The sequence below is a fragment of the Callorhinchus milii genome, unplaced genomic scaffold (genome assembly GCF_018977255.1).
Source record: "Callorhinchus milii isolate IMCB2004 unplaced genomic scaffold, IMCB_Cmil_1.0 Scaffold5, whole genome shotgun sequence".
Lineage (NCBI taxonomy): Eukaryota > Metazoa > Chordata > Chondrichthyes > Chimaeriformes > Callorhinchidae > Callorhinchus > Callorhinchus milii.
In genome coordinates, this window is record NW_024704746.1 from 62,758,169 (window position 1) to 62,781,490 (window position 23,322).

Genomic DNA, 23,322 nt, shown 5'->3' on the forward strand with positions numbered 1-23,322 from the left:
CTGGATACGATTCCCGGCAGGGCAAAACTTTGGGAAAATTTCCTTACTCCACACGTTTGATAATAAGCCCTCAAGTAAAAAAAAATAATAACTTGGCCACTTAATCCATGACGATTTGTGGGACACTGCTGTGCACAATTGGCTGCCGTGTTTCGCCCACAAAAAAATATACAGTCAATTCACTTTACAGTATATTCTGTGAAGCGCTCTGAGATGTTTAGAAGACGTGAAAAGCGCTATATTAAATGCAAGGATTATTATTATTATTATTACTTTTTCTGTAAGGAAGTGCGTTCCATCTGCTCTCACCTTACCCCCACCCCAACACCCTCTGCCCCCCCCATCCCCCCCCTTCCCATGTTGAACCTGGCAAAGACCAGGAAATCATTATGTGGAATATCACGGGCATAAATATACATCTGAATATGCCAGTAAAAAAAACATCCGTCCCTCATCCTCTCTGCTTGTGTCTAAGTTATTATCCCAACGTGTTGGCTCACTTTAGCATATTTGTCGTTTATAAATGATGCAATTCGTGTAACGCAATTCTAAATGGTAAATAATAATAATAATAATATTATAAATACTGAAACACTGCATTCTGAATGTAAATTAAATGATTAAATATAAGATGACATTGCAGTGGTTTAGTATTAGGGGTCAAATGTACTAGAATTAGTGAACAGTATAGCACTCAGAACTCATCACTGTCTCCCTCTGCACTGAGGAAATCCCACAAATCTCATATCCACCGACTGAGTTATGAGCTACCCCGAAGCCAGGCACACTGACTGAAATCAATGATGGTGCCAGAATAGACCAGAGTTTGATAGATGGAAATGATTAGAAAGAGAAAGATCTAAACTATCAGGATTTGGAGTGACTCTCTGGCTATCAGTTTTAAATTTACTGCCACGCATTCAGCTAATCAGCCCGGTATCATTCCTCTTTATTGTTTGCTCATAATAAACCTTTGTATTCGGTTATCAGCTCCCTCAAAGAGGAACATGTACAAGACAACACAACATCATTTCTCACTGCTTACTTTCATGGCTTTTTCTGCAGAGGCTTTAAAGTCACGACAATAATCTCAATGTAATATTTTAATATCGTGCCTTGTATTTCAGAGCAGGTCTGTAGTGACGATGCTATGTGATTGACAATATACTACATCAGTCTGAGAAATAACTAAATTCATGTACTAAGCCGCAGTCAGGATAAGCACCACTAGTGTTTATAGTTCAGCTTTGCAAATTAATAAATAATAATAATAATCCTTGCATTTGATATAGTGTGGTTGAGATGTCTCAAAACACTTCACAGAATACATTGTGAAGTGGATTGAGTATGTATTTTGTGGGCAAAATACAGCAGCCAATTGCGCACGGCAGTGTCCCACAAACAGTTTTGGATTGAGTGGCTACTTATTTTTAAGAGAGGGGTTACTACCCCCGGAAAGCGATCCCCCAATCGACAAACAACTCGGTTGCTACTTACTGCCAAGTAAACAGAGGTGTGTGGAGTAAGGAAATTTGCCTCATGTTTCGCACCGCACCAGAATCAAACTTGGGTCCTTTTACTTGCGAGGCGAGCGTGCTAACCCCCTTCTACAGGACTCCAATTGCTTTACATTTAAAAGCGGCTTAAACCCTCGCTCTCCAGGTGTCTTCAATTCCCACCTTAAAACCTACCTCTTTAATCACGCCTATGATCACCCCCCCGTAGTCCCTTGCTGACACTGTTATTTTAAGCGCTCTGAGGCGTTATCTTACGTTAAGGGCGCAATATAAAGGCAAGTTGTTGTTCATTTACCAGCTCTCGTGCCCCGTATGGCTCACAAAAGGAAACTGCGTGGCCGTGCATGATGGAACCACACTGGCCTCCCACCGCACAGTGGCTGCATTCGAACCTTAAGAGAGAGATCAGACAGAGAGGGAGATGCAAGTGAGTTCACGCATTATCATTAAGCCGTGGCGATGACAGGAATCAATGCACCGTGTAACAGAACAGAAACAGGATCCAACTGACCACACATCCCCTGTATAAGATGTGACATGTTCATGTTAAATAAGGAGTTTAGCACACACACGATGGAGACTCTTTCCAGTAAATACATCAGGCATATCACTTTGCTCTGAAAGCAGATTGCATTAAGAGTGGAGTTCCCGCTAGTTGGCTTGACACTTCAGATGCAGATGTATCTTAGAAAAGGAATCTTGTAAGAAATTGCCATATTTCAGACTCCCTCCGTTATGAACAGGGCTTTCGTCTGTTCATGTGTAAATGCTTCACGATGTACCGGTGGCGTGTGAAAATATGTTACTGTGTGAAAAACAGATTCACAAAAACTCGGGGAAAAAAACCCCTGCTGTGTTTAGTAATCTTGTCAATGTGTGTCCTTCATTTGGAAACCAAAGTCGCTCTCCATCCCCTTGAACGCATTTGCAAATGGGGCTGTGTGTTGGGGGAGTGTAGGGGAGGGGGGTTGCGAACGGGAGAGAGAGAGGAAGAGACGGCATAGTTGGTGACAGATGCTGTCATTCCATCACAGGGTGTGTGTGTGTGTGTGTGTGTGTGTGTGTTGATACAACACAACTGTGTCAAGTCCAATATCTCAGATGCCCCATTAAAAAGGTATGCGAAAAGTATTTGACATCCGGGTAGTCAGATCACCACTAACATCCCTGCTTACCCCGTTGCGCCAACGCTGGGTACATGCAGAAACATAACCCGCCGTCGAACAGTGACATCGGCAGCACTTTCTACCCGTAACGCACACGTGGAGCGCGACGGAAAGCGATGTCAGCAGTGGGCGACCTGATGACCCGTAAGTCGACCATTTTGTTTTACGAGTCAGGCGTAAAACTTCTCGCGACCACGGGGCCACAGGGCGTCTGCTTTGAACGTTGACCCGTGACTCAGTGACGGAGTTGCCCCTGTCCTCGTGTCTTCTCTCCCGGCTTTAATCATTTCTTTCAATAAAACTATGTGCGGCCTTTGACACGACGGCTGCTGGGGTGTCACTCGCTGTCCAGAGCCATGAGCACGCTGGTGGCGGGTGACCCAAGAGCTATCGAACAGGCTATTCCTGCTGTGTCAGAATCTAGGCGCACACACACACACACACTACACACACACGCACACACTACACATACATGCGCACACTACACACACTACATACACTGCACACACACTGCACACACTAGAGACACACACTACAGACACACGCACACACTACACACACTACACACTACACACACACCACACACACATATACAAGGGTCTAATTTGCGGTGTTACATAATAAGATTCCTTAGCAAGAACTCCTAGTTAATGGAATGAACATCGTGCGGGTTGCTCCTCCCTATCACAATTTCCTTCCCGAGTCTCGTTAAAAAGTTAACGCAAATTATCTGTGACGTGGAAAACTCTCCATTGAGATGCTAACTCCACATTAACACAAGTCATCGCTCCCCTGTTGAATCCTTGGCCCCAACATCTCTCTTTAAACAGCAAACCTTACGTGCTTTTTAGGGCGATGCAGTAACTTGACCTGCTCGTACTATGAGCACGTATTCCCAGTCAAGCTGTTCAACCCACAGGGGGCATGTCACTGGATACAGAGCTAATGTTATATATGTTACAATTAGACCAAGAACCTGGGACTCTTTATGAACACTTTAGGGACACGAAGATACAGGACTCCACAGTCCACAATAATCCGCACCTTGCAGAGGGACGAGTTGGGAAGACCAGGGTCCAGGGAGTTGGCATAGCCAAACCTGGATGTCACAAAGTCATGGATGAGGGTCCCGGCAGCCCGAAGGGAGGAGTAGTGGCGGAGGCGGGCAATGTTGCGGAGGTGCGGGAAGGCAGAAAGGGTTTATGGCATGGATGTGGGGTTTAAAAGACAAAAATGCAAACCACTTGGCACCTACCATACGTCAGGATTGAGTTCCATTTGTGGATATGAATCAAAGTCATCCCGAAGAATAAGATTGGATCCGTGGACTTCAGCTGAGGAAACAAACGATGCCTAGTTAATAAGCAGTCTGTCGCAAACTAATTTACTCAGCAAAATATTATGCAATGTAATACTTAGCTTGTCTAACACTGGATGGAGAGCCCCAGTTAATCTTTCGTTCTCTCTTTCTTTCTTAAGAAAAAAGCATCACGCACATTTGTGTTCAGCACAATGCTCTGGAGAGCCCTGCTTGCCTCTGTTTGGCCCCTGTTCAAAGCCAAGGACAGAAACATGTGCCAACTTTGGCCACAGAGGTGCAGGAGGTTTGCCTTGCCATCCCCACGGCAACATACGTTTGTTACAGTTTTATTCCTTTAAAATTTAAATGAATGTTAATGGCGACTCCAAAGGATGTCGCCAGTGTAAAAGCCTGCAGTCTGCCAAGGGACACATCGTATATTTTAGCATCTTGTTATGCAGTGCTGCGTGACTACATAAGCCTCCTGTTGTGCTGTTTAGTCCCTGCCCTGATGCCCGCAAAACTCTTATTAAACATTCTACTGCTTATGGTCTCCCAGAGAACTACCAGAATAAATAATTTGTCATTCGCTGTGAAAGTTCTTTCTTCTCTCTCTGCTGGATTATGTCAGTGCTGTTTCTCTCTCTTTTTAATAAAAAAATAATGTGTTGCTTGGGTATCCTTAAATACAAAAAAAGCTTTCAAAACACGCTGAGTCCTCATGCGAGACAGGATGGGCATTAAATTCTAGATCAGTCATAATCACACCACAAACATAAGCCGTTTGATATCAAAATCTTTTCTTTTCTGACAGCTCTGGATGAGAAAACACAAGGAGAGAGGTTGAAGTTCTGAAGGAGTTTGACTTCTCTTTACTTTCCACTGAAGTTTGGTTCAATGAACGCCATCGTGTATTTTCCCCTTTGGTACCATTATATGCCTAAGTTGCCTTTATATATATGTCTGGTGTGTGTCTGTGTGATCCTTGGCATTCGGCATTGAGTGGCTATCCAGGCTGCAGAGGGCAACAGAGCCAAGCCTGACTCTATCCTTGTCTAACATCCACACATTTCCATCTCTAATGGGGTCTCTGGATAGTGATCGACAGAGGGAGTCCTGGCTTATTTTCCCTTCTGTATTGTAGTGCTCTGAAATGCTGCCCTAACTGAGATCAGCTACCTTAAAACACAACAGGGAGCAAATTGGGACCTTCCAAACCTTTATGGTTCGGTTACTCCCTGGATAAACACCTGAGCTATTGGTGACAGCCTATTTTCATCAATCTGATGGTTCCTCCAGCAGTTTCAGATGGTGCTCAAGAGACTCAGAGCAAATGAAGGACTCAGGACATTATTCGTGCACAGCTGGACACTATTTTTGCTCACTTACCCAACTTGGGCCGAAGGGGTGATTCAGTTGGAGCTGCGGATAAGAACACAAAACAATAGATAAGTTAGCATTTTGGTCTAGTGAATGTTAGTTTCTATCAGTCAATCCATTTTACAATAGATCCTGTGAAGCGCTTTGGGATGTCTTGATGACGAGATAAGGCGCTATATCAAATGCAAGGATTATAAGCTTTATATGTCAGGAAAAGAAATGTTAATTTCAGTACATGATGAGAATCCACAGTGAGGTCTGTTTTTCATGAGGAAACCAGATTGAGAAACAGAAGTCACACGAGAGGTTCAGATGAGGAAAGTGTTTAAACACATCTTTTAGAATCCCAACCTCACAATCTCTACTCTCTTAAGTGAGGCCAAGTTCCTGGCCACCACCTTGTTAGTAACCCATTCAAGTTGTTAATTATCCTTACTTCATGATGTCTATCCTGAAATTAACCTTCACGATCCTGAAACCCCTTCTCTTCTTCTGCTTCATCTGACAAATCTGGAAGCACTGTCCTGGGGTTTACTCTCTCTACCTTATTTAGCATCCTGTATACTTTTATAAAGTTAGGAAATCCAGTGAACACCGCAACGAATAAAATTGTGTACAAATGAAACCCTTTGACTGATTACACCAAATTATGTAAAGTTTTCATGATCAGCGGATTCAAGGATATGAAAGATAGTGAACCTACTAACTAAACGGCTAGCGTTTGAGTAAGTAAGGGCTCCCGCACAAAAGGATAATATTCTAAATATGCGCATTTCTTTTTTATTGCTATGCTTATACTGCCGCAAGCTTCAGTGTAGAGCCCCCGCTGACATCCTTTGCAAGTTGACCCGTAACCTCATCCTCCAATTCACTTGCTAAAATAACAACAATAATAATCTTTACATTTATTATTATTATCACATTTGATGCAGTGCCTTTCATGTCAGGAGGACGTCTCTCAGGATATGCTGTAAAGTGGAACGACTGTGTTTTGTGGGTGAATGACCAAAACGGCCCATTTTACAGATCAAATGTAGAGTTGAATGTTGGTGACAACCTATACGCTATGTTTTGATAATAGGCCCCATTTGTTGGCCAGATGTAAAAAAAAAGGCATGCTGTTAACTTCACGATCAGATATTTATGACACGACAGAGTAAATTCACTTATTTATCTTTCATCCCCTGGCAGGATGATTAGGTCCAAAGATTTCTGCACTCCCCTTGGTGTTTCTGTTCGTCCTGTTCATCGCTCATCCGTTCCACCATCGGTGGCCGTGCTTCAGCCACTATGTCCCAAAACTCTGGAACTCTCTACCTCAATCCCTATGCCTTGCCCCCTCCCTCCCCATTCCCAAATCCCGCCTAAAGACCTTCCTTTTTGATTGTGCTTACGGTCACCTCCCCCCTCCATCACCCCCTGGCTCGGGATCAGACTCCACCACTGTCAACCACTTGGGACACTACCTCATGTGAAGGGCGCTATATAAATGCAAGTTGTTGTTGTTCTTGTTTCTGATCATAGAGAATTAGTCTCATTTATCTGCCTTTCCACCACCCCACCCCAACCCCCAAACCCCTGTGATTTACTGCTTCTTCGCTATCCATCTAGTTCCCTTTTGAAAGATAATACGGATTCAGCCTCAACCACTGCTCATGGCAGGACATTCCATATCCTAACAACTGTGTGTGTGTGAAAAGAAGTCTTAGAGCTTACCTACCATACTAGGGATGAGGGACTTCAATTATGTGGAGAGACTAGAGAGGCTGGGATTGTTCTTCTTAGAGCAGAGAAGGTTAAGGGGAGATTTAATAGAGGATTTCAAAATTATGAGTTTTGATAGAGTGAATAAGGAGAAACTGCTTCCATTGACGAGTGGGTCGGTAACCAGAGGACACAGATTTAAGATAATTGGCAAACGAACCAGAGGAGAGACGAGGAAAATCTTTTTTACCCAACGAGTTGTTATGATCTGAATGCACTGCCTGAAAGGGTGGTGGAAGCAGATTTGATAGCTTTCAAAAGGGAATTGGATAGGTACTTGAAAAGGAAAAAAAAACTGTAGGGCTATGGGGAAAGAGCGGGGGAGTGGGACTAGTTAGTAGCTCTTTCAAAGAGCCGGCACAGGCAGAATGGGTCAAATGGCCTCCCTCTATGCTGTAAAATACTATGATTCTATGATAACTGACCTATAACAAATACAACTATAAGCTACGACTTATCTGACTCTGGGGGCCATGAGTAGAAAATTGTTTTATTTCCCAGACACCGTTGTTTCTTAATTCGGTAAAAATAAAAAGAACGGTCCACCCCCCCATGCAAAAAAAAAAGAAGAAAGATTACACATGTAGCTCGTACAGATCAGAATGTGATCAGTCAGCTGACAGTCAGTTAGTATTGTAGCGCCACATATTAAAAATTAACCACTGGCTTATTGACTGCCTCAGGCAAACGCAATGTTTTGAATAACATTTGTACTGAGGCATTGGAAGAGTCATGCATTAATAACAATCGGTGTACAGTCCTGCATTATTTACCCCCTTCCCTCTGTAGCTGTACTTAAGATGCAGATGAAGATACACAGCCCGAATAACGCTTCTGCTTTAAAGCTTTTTGCATTAAAATGATGGAGTTCCATTTTCAATGCAGACCTGCATCTACTGCACTTTTGCTGCATTCCCCTAATAATAATAACAGTAATAATAATAATCCTTGAATTTGATATGGCGTCTTATCACGTCTTCTCGACGTCTCAAAGTGTTTCACAGAATATACTGTAAAGTGGATTGACTGTGTATTTTGTGGGTGAAATGTGGCAGCCATTTGCGCGCAGTAGTATACCACAAACAGTCATGGATTGAGGGATAAATTATTATAATTTTATTTATTTATTGATGGCATTATTAGCCCCAAAAAGCGATTAGCCAATTGACTATCAACAAGGTTCCTACTTGATGCGAGGTAAACAGAGTAGTTTAAGGAAACTTGTCTAAGGTTTCACCCTGCCCGGGAATAGAACCTGAGTCTTCTCGCTTGTGAGGCGAATGCTCTCACCCAATATGCTACAGGATTTCGTGGACTCAATATTACTTAAAAAAAGCCAAGAAACCGTGGTGAAGACACACAGCTGTCACCCTGGCTTGGTTGAAAGGACTCTTGCTCTGAGTCAGAAGGTTGTGGGTTCAAGTCCACACATCGTGACTGTGAATTCACAGCCTTGGCTGACATTCCAATGCAATGTTGAGGCGAGTGAGCTATATTGTTGGAGGTGCCGTGCTTTGGATGAGACATTAAACCAAGCTCCTGTCTGCCTGAACAGGTGAACGTTAAAGATCCCATGACACTATTCGAAAACAGAAGGGAGTTTCTCGATGTTCTAGACAATAATCCCCCCAGATAAAATTGGTCATTCATTTTGTGGCTGTTTTGGGACACCGTTGTGCAAATTGGCTGCCATGTTTGGCTACAAATACAGCAACTGCACCTAGAGTAAAATCTTCTTAAATGCTCTGAGACATCTCGATGACATGATAAGGTACTACATCAAATGTAAGATGCTGCTGGAGTTTAACCACCGAAGTCTGCATAGTTTGCAATAGTTTGTGAACACTGTCTTGCAAGCTTCCTGCCGATGTCCAGCTAGGACCACCCTTCCCATGAGGACTTTGGCTTGCGTGGTTAACAGAAGCCAAGAATCCCTGGCCCCAGTGACTGGTCTGCCTCTCTGAGTATTGCCAATCAGCCAGTGAGTCAATTGGCGGATTGCTTTCTGAGGGTCGTTATCCCTTCAAAAAATTTGTGAAAAAAAATGGTTACTGAATCCACGACCTTTTGTGGGACACTGCTGTACCTAATTGGCTGCTGTGTTTCACGCACAAAATATACAGTCCACTCACTTTACAGTATATTCTGTGAAGCGCTTTGAGGCGTCTCAAAGACGTGATAAGGTGCTATATCAAATATAAGCATTTTTATTACTGTTATTATTATGGTGCAGGTGACAGGGATATCTGGAAACATAAAAATAAGGAGTCAAATAAATAAAACTCCTAATAACAAAAAAGTAATAATAAAAGGACCATTACATTTTTCACTATGCTTAGTTCAGCTTAAAAGGTGCATATTTCTGTTCCATACGATCCAATTGCACATTCAAAATGAAGCCAATTTCCTGTGTTTTATGAGTATTAAAGGCCATGTTTAAGGACACATTGAAATAACTTGCTTCAAAAGTTCGATTTCCTTCCCCCCCCGCCACTCAACTCCCTTTCATTCCCTATAAGTGGTCGAATTCTCAGAAGCGACACTGTTTCAAGTAATTTTAAACATTCCTCCAAATGGCTCCCTTCTGTGCTGACCCCTGGAGTAACATTCCTCTTTAATGTTGAAACACGTGAGAGAGAAAAAGATCTACTGGCCCGATCTACTAAACTACTGCCCGATCTACTAAATTGGTAGAGGATGGCATGGTCAAATGGCTTTTCCTGTCAATATGCTCCTTACATGTTCTTAGTGAGCTGGGCTGCAACTACTACTCACCCCCACCACCCCAAACCCACCCCACCTGCCTCCAACACTCACTGGCGCATGAATAATGGTCACTTGAGTGTGTACCAGATGCCACTGAACATCTATGGAACCTCAACTCAATAGAAAGAAAAAGTAGTTTTAAAAAAAACCTTCAGGAAAGGAGAGAAGAGGGGATGTGCATAGGAGGAAGACAAGCAAATTGGTAGAGAAGTAAAACAAAACAAAATAAACTGCGAACTCTAACAATCAAAGCACTTTGGATGACCTGGACAGTGATTTTTTTTATAAATCTTTGTTCAACTTGATCCATCTGCCTTTTTATTTCCCCTTCCCCCCCCAATCTATAGCTGCAATGCCATTCAGTCCCAATGGGTTCAGATTAACTAGGTTCAGCCGTAAGCCAAATTATTCATGAACCATGAGGCAAAGTCCGCAGGGAATTTTGCCGAAAGTGATAACTGATCCATAAAACATTGGGTCAGAGGACGTTCCCTGATGGATTTGCCAAATACAAGCAGCAACCCTGCTAGAACAGTCATTCCCAGCAAACTATACACTCAGACATGAAGCCCATCTTTGCACTGGAGATACAATGCCACACAGATAACTTGTTACTTGCTCTCAAGTTTACTTCAGTAAGGTTTAAAAGGTTAAATTATGAAGACTGGTTGCTTAAACATGGTCTGTATTCCCTTGAGTTTAGAAGGTTGAGGGGAGATCTGATTGATTTTGCAATGATGAAAAGCTTTGATAGCGTAGCTACAGAGAAACTATTTCCTCTGGTGGGGGAATCCAGAACAAAAGGGGCATCATCTTAAAATTAGACCCAGGCCACTTAGGAGTGAAATCAGGAGACATTTTTTCACGCAAAGGGGAGTGGAAATCAGGAACTCTCTCCCCCGAAAGGCTGTGGATGCCGGATCCATTCAAATTTCCAAAACTGAGGTTGATAGATTGTTTGTTAGGTTAGGTCAGGGTATCAAGGGATATGGGGAAAAGGCAGGTAATTGGAGTTGAGATAAAGATCAGCCATGATCTAATAGAATGGTAGAATGGCGGAACAGGTTTGAGGAGTTGAATGGCCTACTCTTGCTCCTATATTCCTGTAACATCAGTGCACCGGAACACACTGGGACATTCAGGTAAGCGCTGAGAGCTATATCTCTAGCATGAGACATAAAACATATCACCATCCCTCCGAGCATTTACATTTTTCCAGAGAAATATTATTAACATGGGGGTCAGAATCGTTAATGTTTTATTGGGCAGGTTTAATAATTGCGTTTCAGATACTATGGCTCTGCTAAATAATTAACTTGTGAAATTAGCTATTATGATCAGGGGGAAATATTGAAATATTTATGACCGAATTTTTTTTTAACGGCTCAGCCCAGTGTAGATTTATTAATATTCCAAAATATAAAAAATCAGCCCTTAATATCAAAGTTTAATATTGCAGGGATAAATTTTCAAAATCTTCCCCCACATTGGCCCTTAGGAAATTCTGCACTAGAATATCACCTTGAATAATTTGACATTCAGGCATATTGAATAGTCTCAAATAATGTTTGAAAATTAAGCGACGGTGGGCTGGTCTTCAACGAGACAGGACCCTGAAGCGGTCGTATCTCAAGTGTGAACTTGCTCCGCAAAAAATTATCTCTGACCTTATTCACAATCCTGCTTTCAATTGCTGCAAATCAGAGGAGTATTCTCATGGTGGGCTTGGACCACGCGTTAGATGCAAACGGAAAGATTTCACCCAAAAAATACACAGTCAATTCACTTTACGCTATATTCAGTGAACTGCTTCAAACCTTTTAAACCTTATTGAAGTAAACTTGAGGGCAACGACGTGATAAGGCGTTATATCAAATGCAAGGATTATTATTATTATTATTAAAGCTGGAATTGTTTAACACTGCAACGGGATTGCACATGATCCAACAAGTGCAGGCAGCTATGATAAATGAATGTGTTCAGTGGTCCCAGAGTTTTCCACTCTGTCAATTTTTGGGGGTCAGCTGGGTGTCTAGGCATAGGTTGGCAAGAGCCAAGGCTTGGAGACCCCAGAGTGTGCGTTAGGGTAACTACTGGAGTTTAACCAGCTAAAACCGCATAGCTTGCCATTATTTTCTCTATGATGTTATGAGGTAACACTTGGTACTGGCCTCTTACTGGCTAACACACGAGTCGGTAAATGTGGGTTTGGGGGCAATCAAGATTTACTGCATTTACAAAAAAGTGTGTCTTCCAATTGGAACAAAATATTACTCAATGTTCGGTGATCGCTCCAACCAGCATTTCATCTGGAAAACCTGCACTAATCCACATGTCGATGTTCAGGATTGACAATGAGAGTGGAAATAAGAAGCTGCATTGGAGTTTTTAAAACTCCGTACTGAATTGGTGTGAAACATGAACAGTGCGATAATAATAATAATAATCCTTGTTATGTAGCTCCTTATCATGTCGTTGAGACGTCTCAAAGCGCTTCACAGAATATACTGTAAAATTGAATTGACTGCATATTTTGTGGGCAAAACGCAGCAGCCAATTGCACATAGCAATGTCTCATGTGGATTGAGTGACTGAATTATTATTTTTTTAAATATTCTTTTTAAAGGATTATTACCCCCAGAAAGCAATCTGCCGATCAACTGACCATCAGGTTCCTACTTACTGCTAGGTAAGAAGTAGGCGTGTGGAGTAAGGAAACCTGCTTAAGGTTTCACCCTGCCCGGGACTCGAACCCAATTCAACTTGCTCGTGAGACGAGTGCTCTAAGCACTGAGCTGCAGGACTCTGATAACCAAGACATTGCTCAACATTTGTCTCTACATTTGTCTGTGTTCAATGTCTTCTCGGTGTCTGTAGGTAGCAATTCAGGGACACCAAGGGACATAGGCATAGATCATAATTGTGTGAGTTAGGCTCAAGTAAGACAGCAGTAAAAGCTGTTCATTTTGGAGTCGTTTTTAAGAGTGTAACCTTAACGTATTTTGCTGTGGTACAGTGCGTGAGCTGAAAACACACAGAACCAGTCAGGCCCTGAGGCAGGAGTCTCCCTGGATCAGGAGGCAGATTAAGTGTACTGTTGCTGTGTTGAAATCATTCCACATCGCTGTTACATTTTGTCATCTTCGCTGCTGTTCTATTAGTGATTTTCTTTAGTTTTGGGGTTTGTTTTATTCTGACTGTGAGGGCGTCAGTTCTGACTGTGACAAACAGTTAGCTGTATTGCAACGGCTGTTACAAGAGTGTAAGAATTTTTTTATGCTGCCCTCCCAATCCACTTTTGTGAAGTCCCTTTATAACCTATTCAGAGAGTGCTCGCATTGTCAAACCCTGCAGTCTTAGTTGTACCTCCAGTTGTACCCCTAACTCTGGGGTCCCCAAAGCAAGTCTAGACTCTTACAAGCCATTGCCTAATACATTCCTGGATTAGGTACTCACAGTGTTTTTTCTCCAAGGAGGGAGTGCGCATTCCATTCCAGAAACAGGGAAATTTCCATGTATGGGTGGCACGCATATGTGGAACCTTCAGTCAGGTTTGAATACAATTAAACACGGTGATGGGTTTCCATGTGGATCAGGCACCCGGCTGACCAAACCCAAAAACAATCACTGAATTTGCCAGAACATAGCTCGCTACTCCATTAATATATTTTACAGAGGAAATAAAATAATAATAATAATCCTTTCATTTGACATAGTGCCTTATCACCCTTCGCAACATCTCAAAGCGCTTCACGGAATATACTGTAAAGTGAATTGACGCGTGTAAAGGGAACTTGCCTAAGGTTTTCCCCGCCTGAGAATCAAACCCAGGGTCTCTGGCTTGTGAGGCGAGCGCGCTAACCACTACGCTACAGGACACCACAATATTGGAAGAGTGACACAAATCAAGGTCAGATAAGAGCAGCGAAGATGCACGCACAGATTTCCATTGCAAAATGGAAGGTTGGATCTGAGCCAGGTTTTCACTTTGCCTTGAGCTGAACGAGGGAATAACCATCTCAGCAGCTCGGATTAAGCTCGGATTCAATGGCAGGCTGTTTGCTGATCCCTGTAAAAATATTACATCCTTTCTTCATAATGCTGGATTTGGTTGACACTGGCCTTTCAAACATTCATCAAGCTGAGTAATCGGGGATACAGAGTTTTCCGATTAAAAGGCTCCGTGAAAGACCACACTTGCCTGTCAGGACATCTTTCTTCTGTGTCTGTAATGTTTAAAAGCCTGACTTCATTTATTGGTCCTCAGTTCATTTGCAGGTGGATGTCAATGACAGGATTTCTCAGGATTGACGTTTCACTATTCACCATGCACTATTTCCACGTGTGAGCAGTTGCAATTTTAATATCATTACGTTAATGTGAAGCGCGGTGTCCTGTAGTGTAGTGTTTAGCCTGTTTGTCTCGCAAACGTCAGCACCCAGGTTTGATTCCCTGAAACCTTAAGCAAGTTTCCTTATTCCACACTCCTTTGTTTACCCTTTTTCTTAAGTCGATTGGCGCATCGCTTTCCGGGGGTAATAAATCCCTCCGACATAGATAGATGGATAGATAGATAGAGAGAGAGAGAGAGAGAGACAGACAGACAGACAGACAGACAGACAGACAAACAAATAAATAAATAATTTGGTCACTTAATCCACGACTGTTTGTGGGGCGCTGCTGTGCGCGATTGGTTGCCGTGTTTCGCCCACAATATACGCAGTCAATTCACTTTACGGTATATTTTGTGAAGCGCTTTGCGACTTCTCAACGACGTGATAAGGTGCTATATCGAATTCAAACATTCTTATTAGTATTATTATTCTGAAAACTTTAAGTACATAAGTGCCTGGCGAGAGAGGCAATACAATATCATGCAGTCAGGATTCCAATGGAAAAATTCAGATTAAGCTGCATCAATCGATCAGAGTCATCCATCAATTTGAGTTAATTTCAAATTCAACTTAAGCTGACATTTATTTCTGGACATGGATGATTCCGGAAAGTCGTGTCACATTGTCTGGACACTGTTACCACGTCTAAATCCTTTCCTTTCCCCGACTCTGCCAACGGACACGCCTTCGCTGTGTACATGTTTTGCAATTTCTTGTTCCAATATTCATCACGTTGCATTTATCTGCACTAAAATCCATCTGCCATTCCCTGGTCCATCTGCTCTATTGGCTGGGATCTTCTTGAAGGCTGTTGATCCTCCCCGTATCATTTCACCACAACTTGGTATCATCATTACAATATTGCAATAAGGAACAGTGCAATGCCTTAAATACAAGGATAGAGAATTAACCGCAGCTTTTATTTCGGTTTCTATGGTTACAAAACATTGCTCTCTTACCTCCTTCCTCACAAAGCTGTTGAACCAGGGCGTCCTTGAATATGATCTGACCCTTCTGTGTGGCTGTGGCCCTTTAAGATAAGATGAAAGAAGAAGCGTAAGTGACGAGTGACCAACGTCGACCAAACTCCTTTGACCGGTGATAACCTTCCATCGAATGAAGACCTTCCTCATCGATCTTGCTTACAATCACCTCCTCTTTAACACCCCCACCCCAGCTTGGCATCAGGCTCTGCCACTGTTAAGTGCTCCGAGATGCTACCCCAAGTGAAGGGCACTATATAAATGATAAGGTGTTGACCTCTTCAACCGTGCCTTCAGTCACCCTCCTACCCCTACCCTCCCTGCCCTCTATCCCTCCTGATCCCAAACCCCAGCTCGGATCCAAATCCCTGACTGTCCTGCGCCTTGGGATGTCCTCCCAGCATGAAGGGTGGTGCTAAACAAATGTAATCTGCTGTTGTCCCGTTGGACATTCCAGTGCTGGGTGTCATGTTGAGTGAGACGCACCTCAGTGATCTGGGTTTCACAGAAACAAAAAAGAAAGGTTGATGAAGACAGTTCAAGATCCTGGTCCTCACATACAAGGCCCTCCATGGCCTCGCCCCACCCTACCTCTGTGACCTCCTAACCCACTACCAACTCGCCCGTTCCCTCCGCTCAGCCAGCTCTGGCTGCTCCACGTCCCCCAACCCACCCGCCCCAACATTGGCGGGAGAGCCTTCAGCCACTCTGCCCCCAACCTCTGGAATTCCATCCTCCAGTCACTCCGCTTCGCCCCCTCCTTAGCCTCTTTCAAGTCCCGCCTCAAAACCCTCCTCTTCGACCATACCATCAGCCACCCCCCCCCCTTCCCCTCCACTCCCTTCTCCCCCCGATCCCTGCTCGGGTCTGAAATGCTGTTCTCTGACCAGCGCCTTGGGACGTCCTCCCGACGTGAAAGGCGCTATACAAATGCAATCTTGTTGTTGTTGTTGTTTTACCTGACTGTCTGTCACCTCAGAACCCACATTCTCCTCCTCTCTCTCGTCCATTTTATTTTCCCCCCAGTTCAACTCAATTTTTATTGCATTTCCTTCTTTTTGTTCTCCATCAATTTTTAACCTGACACGTTGTTCTGTTTTTGCGAGACATCGCTGGTTCGACATTGCTTACACGCTTCCGTAAATAATGGCCCCTCGTATTATATATAATTTTACCATTTATTTCCAGAAGATGGTTCTGTTCGCCCACAAAGCACACAGTCACTCCACTTTGCAGTACATCTGTGAAGCACTTTGAGTCACTCCCCTGACATGAAAAGTGCTATAGGAACTACAAAGTCTATTATTGTTATTATTACCATGATGACGAATAACAGGAATCTTTCAATTCCAAACAATTCTCAAATATATCCAAAAAGGCACAACTTATAGATTGCTAATGGCAATCAAAAGCACAATCACTGGAGCACCAGATGGTCTAGCTCTCACTTTTTTTCCTATGCAGGGGCACTGCCAGCGATTAAGCTACCTGGCAAACAACTAAGCTCATATGATTGGCAGATATAAATGTCAGTCCCAGAGGGGACTCAACCCCCGTCACCACAAGCGTGTAAGCATGTGCCCACAAACGTGACCCTGCCAGGAGCTCTGGGTCCCAGGATAATCCTTTCATTTGATATCGCGTCTTATCACGTCCTCGGGACGTCTCGAAGCGCTTCACAGTATATACTGTGAAGTGAATTGACTGTATATTTTATGGACGAAAGGTGGCAGCCAATTGCACACAGCAGCGTCCCGCAAACAGATGTGGATTGAGCGACCGATTTTTTAAAAATATTGAAGGAATTATTAAAGCGACCACCAGGCGACTAGCAACCGGGTTCCTACTTACTGCTGGGTAAACAGAGGTGTGTGGAGTAAGGAAACTTGCCCAACATTTCGCCCTGCCGGGAATAGAACCCAGACCTCTCGCTTGCGAGGCGAGTGCTCTAACCACTGAGCTACAGGAATCAATGAAAGCATTGTTCTTGCCCAGGATTGAGATCTGATGATTCATATCAATCCCCAGAGCTCTGAGAGAAAGGGAACCACAGAGCTTGTGGGAACCACACACTGCTCTTTACACTCAAACCATGTCAAACGACATTGGAATTGAAGCTCATTAGACCTAAATTATGGAAGAAGATTACCATTTACACTTTTGTTTAATGCAGTTTTGCCACGCTGGGTGATATGATAGCTCACCAGATATCTGTGGAGAATTAACTAGAGTTTATTATTCAATGTGGACCTCCGTAAGTTTCCTATTTAATGTTTGATGTTTGGGCTTCTTTAGTCAACGAAACACTCACAAATTACGATTAACATTTTTAACGTTTTTTTCCTGTTTCTATATCCATTGTACTCATTAAATTCTAGCACACGGCAAATTCTACCGATATTGTCAGAGGAAGCTTCCCTGTGTTACTGAACCCTGTATACATGGTAGCTGAGTGAATGTCAGGTAAAGGCCACGTCAAGCACTGGTACAAACCTGGAAAACTAAGGAGTTAAAGGACACAGGGAAACACATTCAGTATTCCATGGGCTGGTTGGGGGCAGCTGTTGGATCACCACAATTTGCCTGGAGATGTTCCCATTCGGGATTTTTAACCAGAGTCTCCTGCTGGAAGGCTCACGCGTGTCAAAGTTACAATAATCCCTGCATTTGATATAACGCCTTGTCACTTCGTTGAGACGTCTCAAAGAGCTCCACAGCATATACTGTAAAGTGAATTGACTATATTTCCAGGAGAAGAGAGGACGGAGGGGAGGACGAAAGAGCCGGGAGAAAATTGGTCCAAAAAAAAAGAAACAGAAAAAGCTTCTCTCTTTCAAAAGTTGTTGAGTGATTTTTTTTCAATATTTTTGAAAGCAAATGTAATTGCTGTGGTACCTCTGATAGCTTATCTCCTTCAAACAATGGACGTGATTACTTAAGACACATACACAGGAGGCAGACTGGCAAACTGAACTGAAACCCCCAAGGGGATTTTGATGAATTCCAACATTTGTTACCAAAAAACACAATCATATTCAGGATCCTTTTAGCTCAGAGAGAGAGGGAGGGTTGGCTGCTGAACTCTTTTGAAATGGTCGCTAAAAGGGCATTATCTGACATTATTTTAATGCTTTCAGTTCAAAAGCAGCTAATCTCTATAAATCACATCCGACCGCTCGCAGAGGTATCTACTGAAGATTCCAACCAAACAGTATCTTCCTACACTGTTGCACAATCATCTGAAGCCCACTTTGTAGGTGATAAATTTTGAGAGGGAGAATAAGGTGAGGAAATATATATGAAAAGGTAAAACCTTAGAGCAGAGAGACCTAGGGATTAACGTATGCACATTTTTGAGGACGTTGTAGTGCTCAAATTGGCTGCTGTGTTTGCCAAAAAAGTACACACTCAGTACACTTTACAGTATATCCTGTGAAGCGCTTTGAACCTATCTGCGGACATGAAAGGCACTGTATTAAGTGGAAGGCTTATTTAGAATTATTTATTTTAAAAGTGGGAGGGCAAGTTGACAAAACTGTAAAGGCTGTAAATGTTTTATAAATAGTAGCATAGAGTTCAAAGCAAAGAGGTAATACTAATCCACCACAAATCATTTGGTTAAGACACAGTACTGCATTGTGCTCAGTTCTGGTGGGAAGGTTAGCAAAGCCACTGAGAGGGTACAAAGGTGATGGTCATGGCTGATATCAGGGATGAAAGCCTTTACTTAATGAGCAGAGATGAATAATAATAATAATGCTTGCATTTGATAGTCGTTGAGACGTTCAAAGCACTTCACAGCATACTGTAAACTGAATTGATTGTATATTTTGTGGGTGAAACGCAGGAGCAAATTGCGCACAGCAGTGTCTCACAAACAGTCGTGGATTGAGTGACCAAATTATTATTATTTAGCTATTTTAAAGAGATTATTACCCCTGGAATGCAATTTGTCAAACGACTAACAACCAGGTTCCTAATTACTGCTCGGTAAACAGAGGTGTGTGGAGTAAGGAAACTTGCCTATGTTTTCTCACTGCCCAGAAATCAAACCTGACTCTCCTCGCTTGTGTGGACAGCCCAACAAAGAAGGGCCGAATGGCCTCCTTCTGTGCTGTAAATTTGTATGATTCTATGACTCAGAGGGAGAGGTCGAGAATAGAATGATTCAGCACCAGAAAAATGATTGAGTAGGTGGGGGGGTGGGGGATCTGTTTTTATAATCCCCAATAATATGATTAGGTTAGGAATGGTTAGAGAAAGTGGCTATTTATATATTGGCTAAACTCTGGCATATAAATGAACAATTAAGGGCTTAGCAATGCTAATGATCACAGTGTGGGCCGTGAAACTATACACTTCAAAGAAAAAAATGATCCTTATTATTGCACTGAGCAGCACAGATCTCCACAGCAATACACAGTAGGAATCTGCTGGGTTAATCAAAGTTTACCTTAAAAGGGAATCGACACCTACAGAGAAGCAACCACTGAATCGGGCAGTGTAAGGTTGGGCAAGGATAGAACAAGTGACAAAAAGTAAAACTACTCAGGCTTCTTTTTAAGCTCGCGCTGAGATTCTCTTCCACAGTACTTTTTAATAGTGCTCAGCGCTTACTTACAATGCAGTCTTGTAGATAATAATAATAATCCTTGCACTTGATATAGCGTCTTATCACGTCGTTGAGACGTCTCAAAGCGCTTCACAGAATATGCTGTAAAATGAATTGACTGCAGATTTTGTAGGTGAAACGCAGAGCAGTGTCCCACAAACAGTCGCGAATTGATTGATCATATTATATAGACAGTGGAAGCTGCTTTAGCTGGATGCCAGTTAACCCGGAGATGTTAGATAATAGAAAGTGGAGTTAGAAAACATAAGAACACAAGAAACCCTAGACGGTAAACAGACCAAGGCCCATCTAATTCGCCTTCCACCTTCCTGGCGATCTTATGCACATATGTCACAAACTACCTATGTACTATATCCCATAATGTTATTTCCTATTCCTTAAAGGACTTTCGGCATTCAGACTCCAGGCGGTAAGTGGAGCTAAACAAACCCTCAAAATGTTTCTCCGCTGTAAGCAGCACTTTTTCAAAAATCAAACATTACCAAAAAATGTGATAATACAAGTGCATGTCTGTCGCTCTGTGAAATGACCAAGATTTAATACAGTCACTGCACTTTACAGTGAAGCACTTTGAGACATCTCAACGGCGTGATAAGGCGCTATATCAAATGCAAGGATTATTATTATTATAATAAGATTAACATAGTACACAAAATGGTGCAATAAAGTTCAGTCAAACTGCACACTTTAATTATTGAGATGTCATATGTGGCTCTCAAATCCCCAGGCCAGAGGGAATTGCTGTTAATATTTAAGTGAGTTGTAGGATTCATAAATATGCTCACACTATAATGAAACCTCACAGTCCCATTAAAAAGCATAGGTCCCTTTCCCGCCTTGAGATTTGAAATGACACAAATTCTACGCTTCTTAATTGTTCTCATATTGTGCACAGCACTTCACAAAAATAACACACTAAGAATCTGCAATCCTGTCACAATGCAGCAGGTATTGCAACATCATTGCAAGGAAAAAACACTTGAAGAGACGTTAATGCTTTCTGGTTGAATTAGTGACCACTCAATTAGCACTGGTAGGAAATCTGTCATTGGCCTAAGAGATGCTCTTGCTTTTTTTGATCAGCCGGGTGTCTAACACGTGCGGAAACCCATCACCGTGCTTAAGAGAATCCAAACCAAGCTGAGAATTCCCTGCATCCCACCTACACATGGAAATCCCAGAGATAGATTGTTGGATGTTGGAATGGAATGAGCACTCTCTCCCTGGAGGGATGCATCCTGTTGACCTAATTCCACAAAGTATATAGGCGCAGGTTGGCAAGAGCCAAGGTTTGGGGATCCTAAAGTGTACGTTGGGTAACTGCTGGCCTCTTACCAGCTAAAACTGCATAGTTTGCCATCGAGAGCACTGTCTGATAAGCTTTCCCACTGCTTGTCCAGCTCGGACCACCCTACTCATTAGGGCTTTGCCTTGCAGGGCTAACAGAAGCTGATTGGGATGATTCCCTGTCCCCCAGTGAGTGGTCAGCTCATAGATTGAAAGCTGCTTAGATTTCAATCAATACATGGTTTCCATCATGGATTATAAGTGCAAAAGATCTGCAATAGATCACGCACAGTCTCTTAATTCTACGTAACAATGCTCTCCGCTGATTTACTGGAGGGATTAAGAAAAAAAACAAGCAGCAGTAAACATTCTGGTGCAGAATTTGAGAACTGGGTGTCAATGTGGACCATCTGCAGGAAAATGGTCAACAAACCTTATTGTTCTGCTTAACGGCAGAGAAGCAACGTACATGAATGATACCACACGGACCCACTTCAGCGTCAATTCACATGACCGTGAAAGAAATTTGTTTGAGGATCGTTTTGTTCCCACTATTCAGTGCTCTGGGAATTGAAAGGCATTGGGATTGAAAGGATCTGACAAGATCCAATAAACTAGTGGAACAGGTTCAATGAACCGAATGGTGTCCTCCTGTCTTCTTATGTTACTAACCCACAACCTTGTGACCCAAAGATGATAGTGCTGTCAGAGAACAGAGGGATATTGGAGAGGGGATCAGGCGGGCGAGCTGGACTGATTGTTACTGTGCTGTAATGTTCTATGTAATTCTGTTTAACTGTGGCACATTTGTGATTCTTTGTGGGTATCACTGGACTTTTTCAACTGGTGTTGGGATAAGTACACCCCATTACTAGTATCTACCCCAACATTGAAGGACTAAGGTTGGGGAAAGTGCACTCCGTTCCGAGTATTTAATCGTCCTAGCCAACTATTCCCCAAATAAATTCACCATTGACCTCATCGTTCGTGGGCCCCTGGGCTGTGCTCAAATTGATTGCCCGCAGATACACTTGACAGCAATTCCCCTGTAAAGCACTTTGCGCCAATTCAACGTTAAAGTCGCCATTCGTTTAACTCAACAGAAGTGGGCTGACGTTGGGGTAAGTTTCCCGCTCCTGCTATTTACCTGATGCTAAAGGACCAAAGTCAGAAGTTATTAATCATATTTAGGGAATTTAGGGACTTTAAACCAACACCTCTATCGTTTAGAAGCAGCAGTTACTCAATATCGGGCCTCAAAGGGCAAAGTGTCAGTTGCTGCTTTGAGTCAGGTCTTATTCATTCATCAGATGGATTTCAGATGACTGCTTTCTCCATGTCTTTCCCTGTTGCTATCACAGCACATGGGCGGATTGCAGGAAGAGAAAGTATAATACCTCATTAGGACCTGAGGAGAAGATCAAATAGTGAAACAGTGAAAGGATGTTCATCGGCTCCAGTCCATCCCTCCTTAATCTGGAGACGGATCCCCATCGTCCTGTGTCTCCGACCCAGTTCCACGTCCATCACATCGTTCTATCATTTCCATTTTAATTCATTTCTAACTCCAGGCTTGAAATTTGCCTAATCCGTCTGCATCCGCCGCTTATATTATTATTATCCTTAATAACACCACTTTATCATTTAACAACAGGGCTTCCAACTTAAACCGGATTCGCGAGTAGGAAAGCACCCTCACACGCACTGGTAAAAAAAATCCTTTATAATTGCTTTTTCTTTTTGATGAGGTAAAATTATGGCTGAACTTTAATTAGCTTCAAAAAGAGCACTAAATCATAAACCTTTGAGGATTAGACAGCCTTCCATTCCTCGTCAGGCAGACGTTTATATGACATTACGTCTGCAAGAGCTCAACGGGTGAATGGATCTTCTGGTTTGTTACTGAGCTCTGCACAGACTAGGAACGCCCCAGATTTAGCTCTTGGCTTGGTTCTCTTGGAGAAAGGAGAAACTGGTACTTTCTCCACTGGAACAAAGAAATTTGGTCCCTCGATATCACAAATTAGATAGATTTCTGTTAGGAAATAATACCTCAGAATACAGCGTATAATTCGGGATATGACAGGATTCTGGAAGGCAAACTGGATTGACCTTGGTCTTCTATTGACTAG

The 23,322-nt window shown here is 42.7% G+C and overlaps 1 protein-coding gene across 1 annotated transcript in view; it reads right to left on the bottom strand.

Moving 5' to 3' along the window:
* Positions 1–23,322, bottom strand: part of reln (reelin) — a 178,251-nt gene that overhangs the window by 109,171 nt on the left and 45,758 nt on the right. Inside the window, exons 5-8 of the mRNA XM_007890885.2 lie at positions 15,247–15,317; positions 5,373–5,405; positions 3,939–4,017; positions 1,813–1,909 (exon numbers count right to left, since the gene is read on the bottom strand). Of these exons, the coding sequence (XP_007889076.2) occupies positions 1,813–1,909; positions 3,939–4,017; positions 5,373–5,405; positions 15,247–15,317 (280 nt within the window). The remainder of the gene's footprint in view (positions 1–1,812; positions 1,910–3,938; positions 4,018–5,372; positions 5,406–15,246; positions 15,318–23,322) is intronic.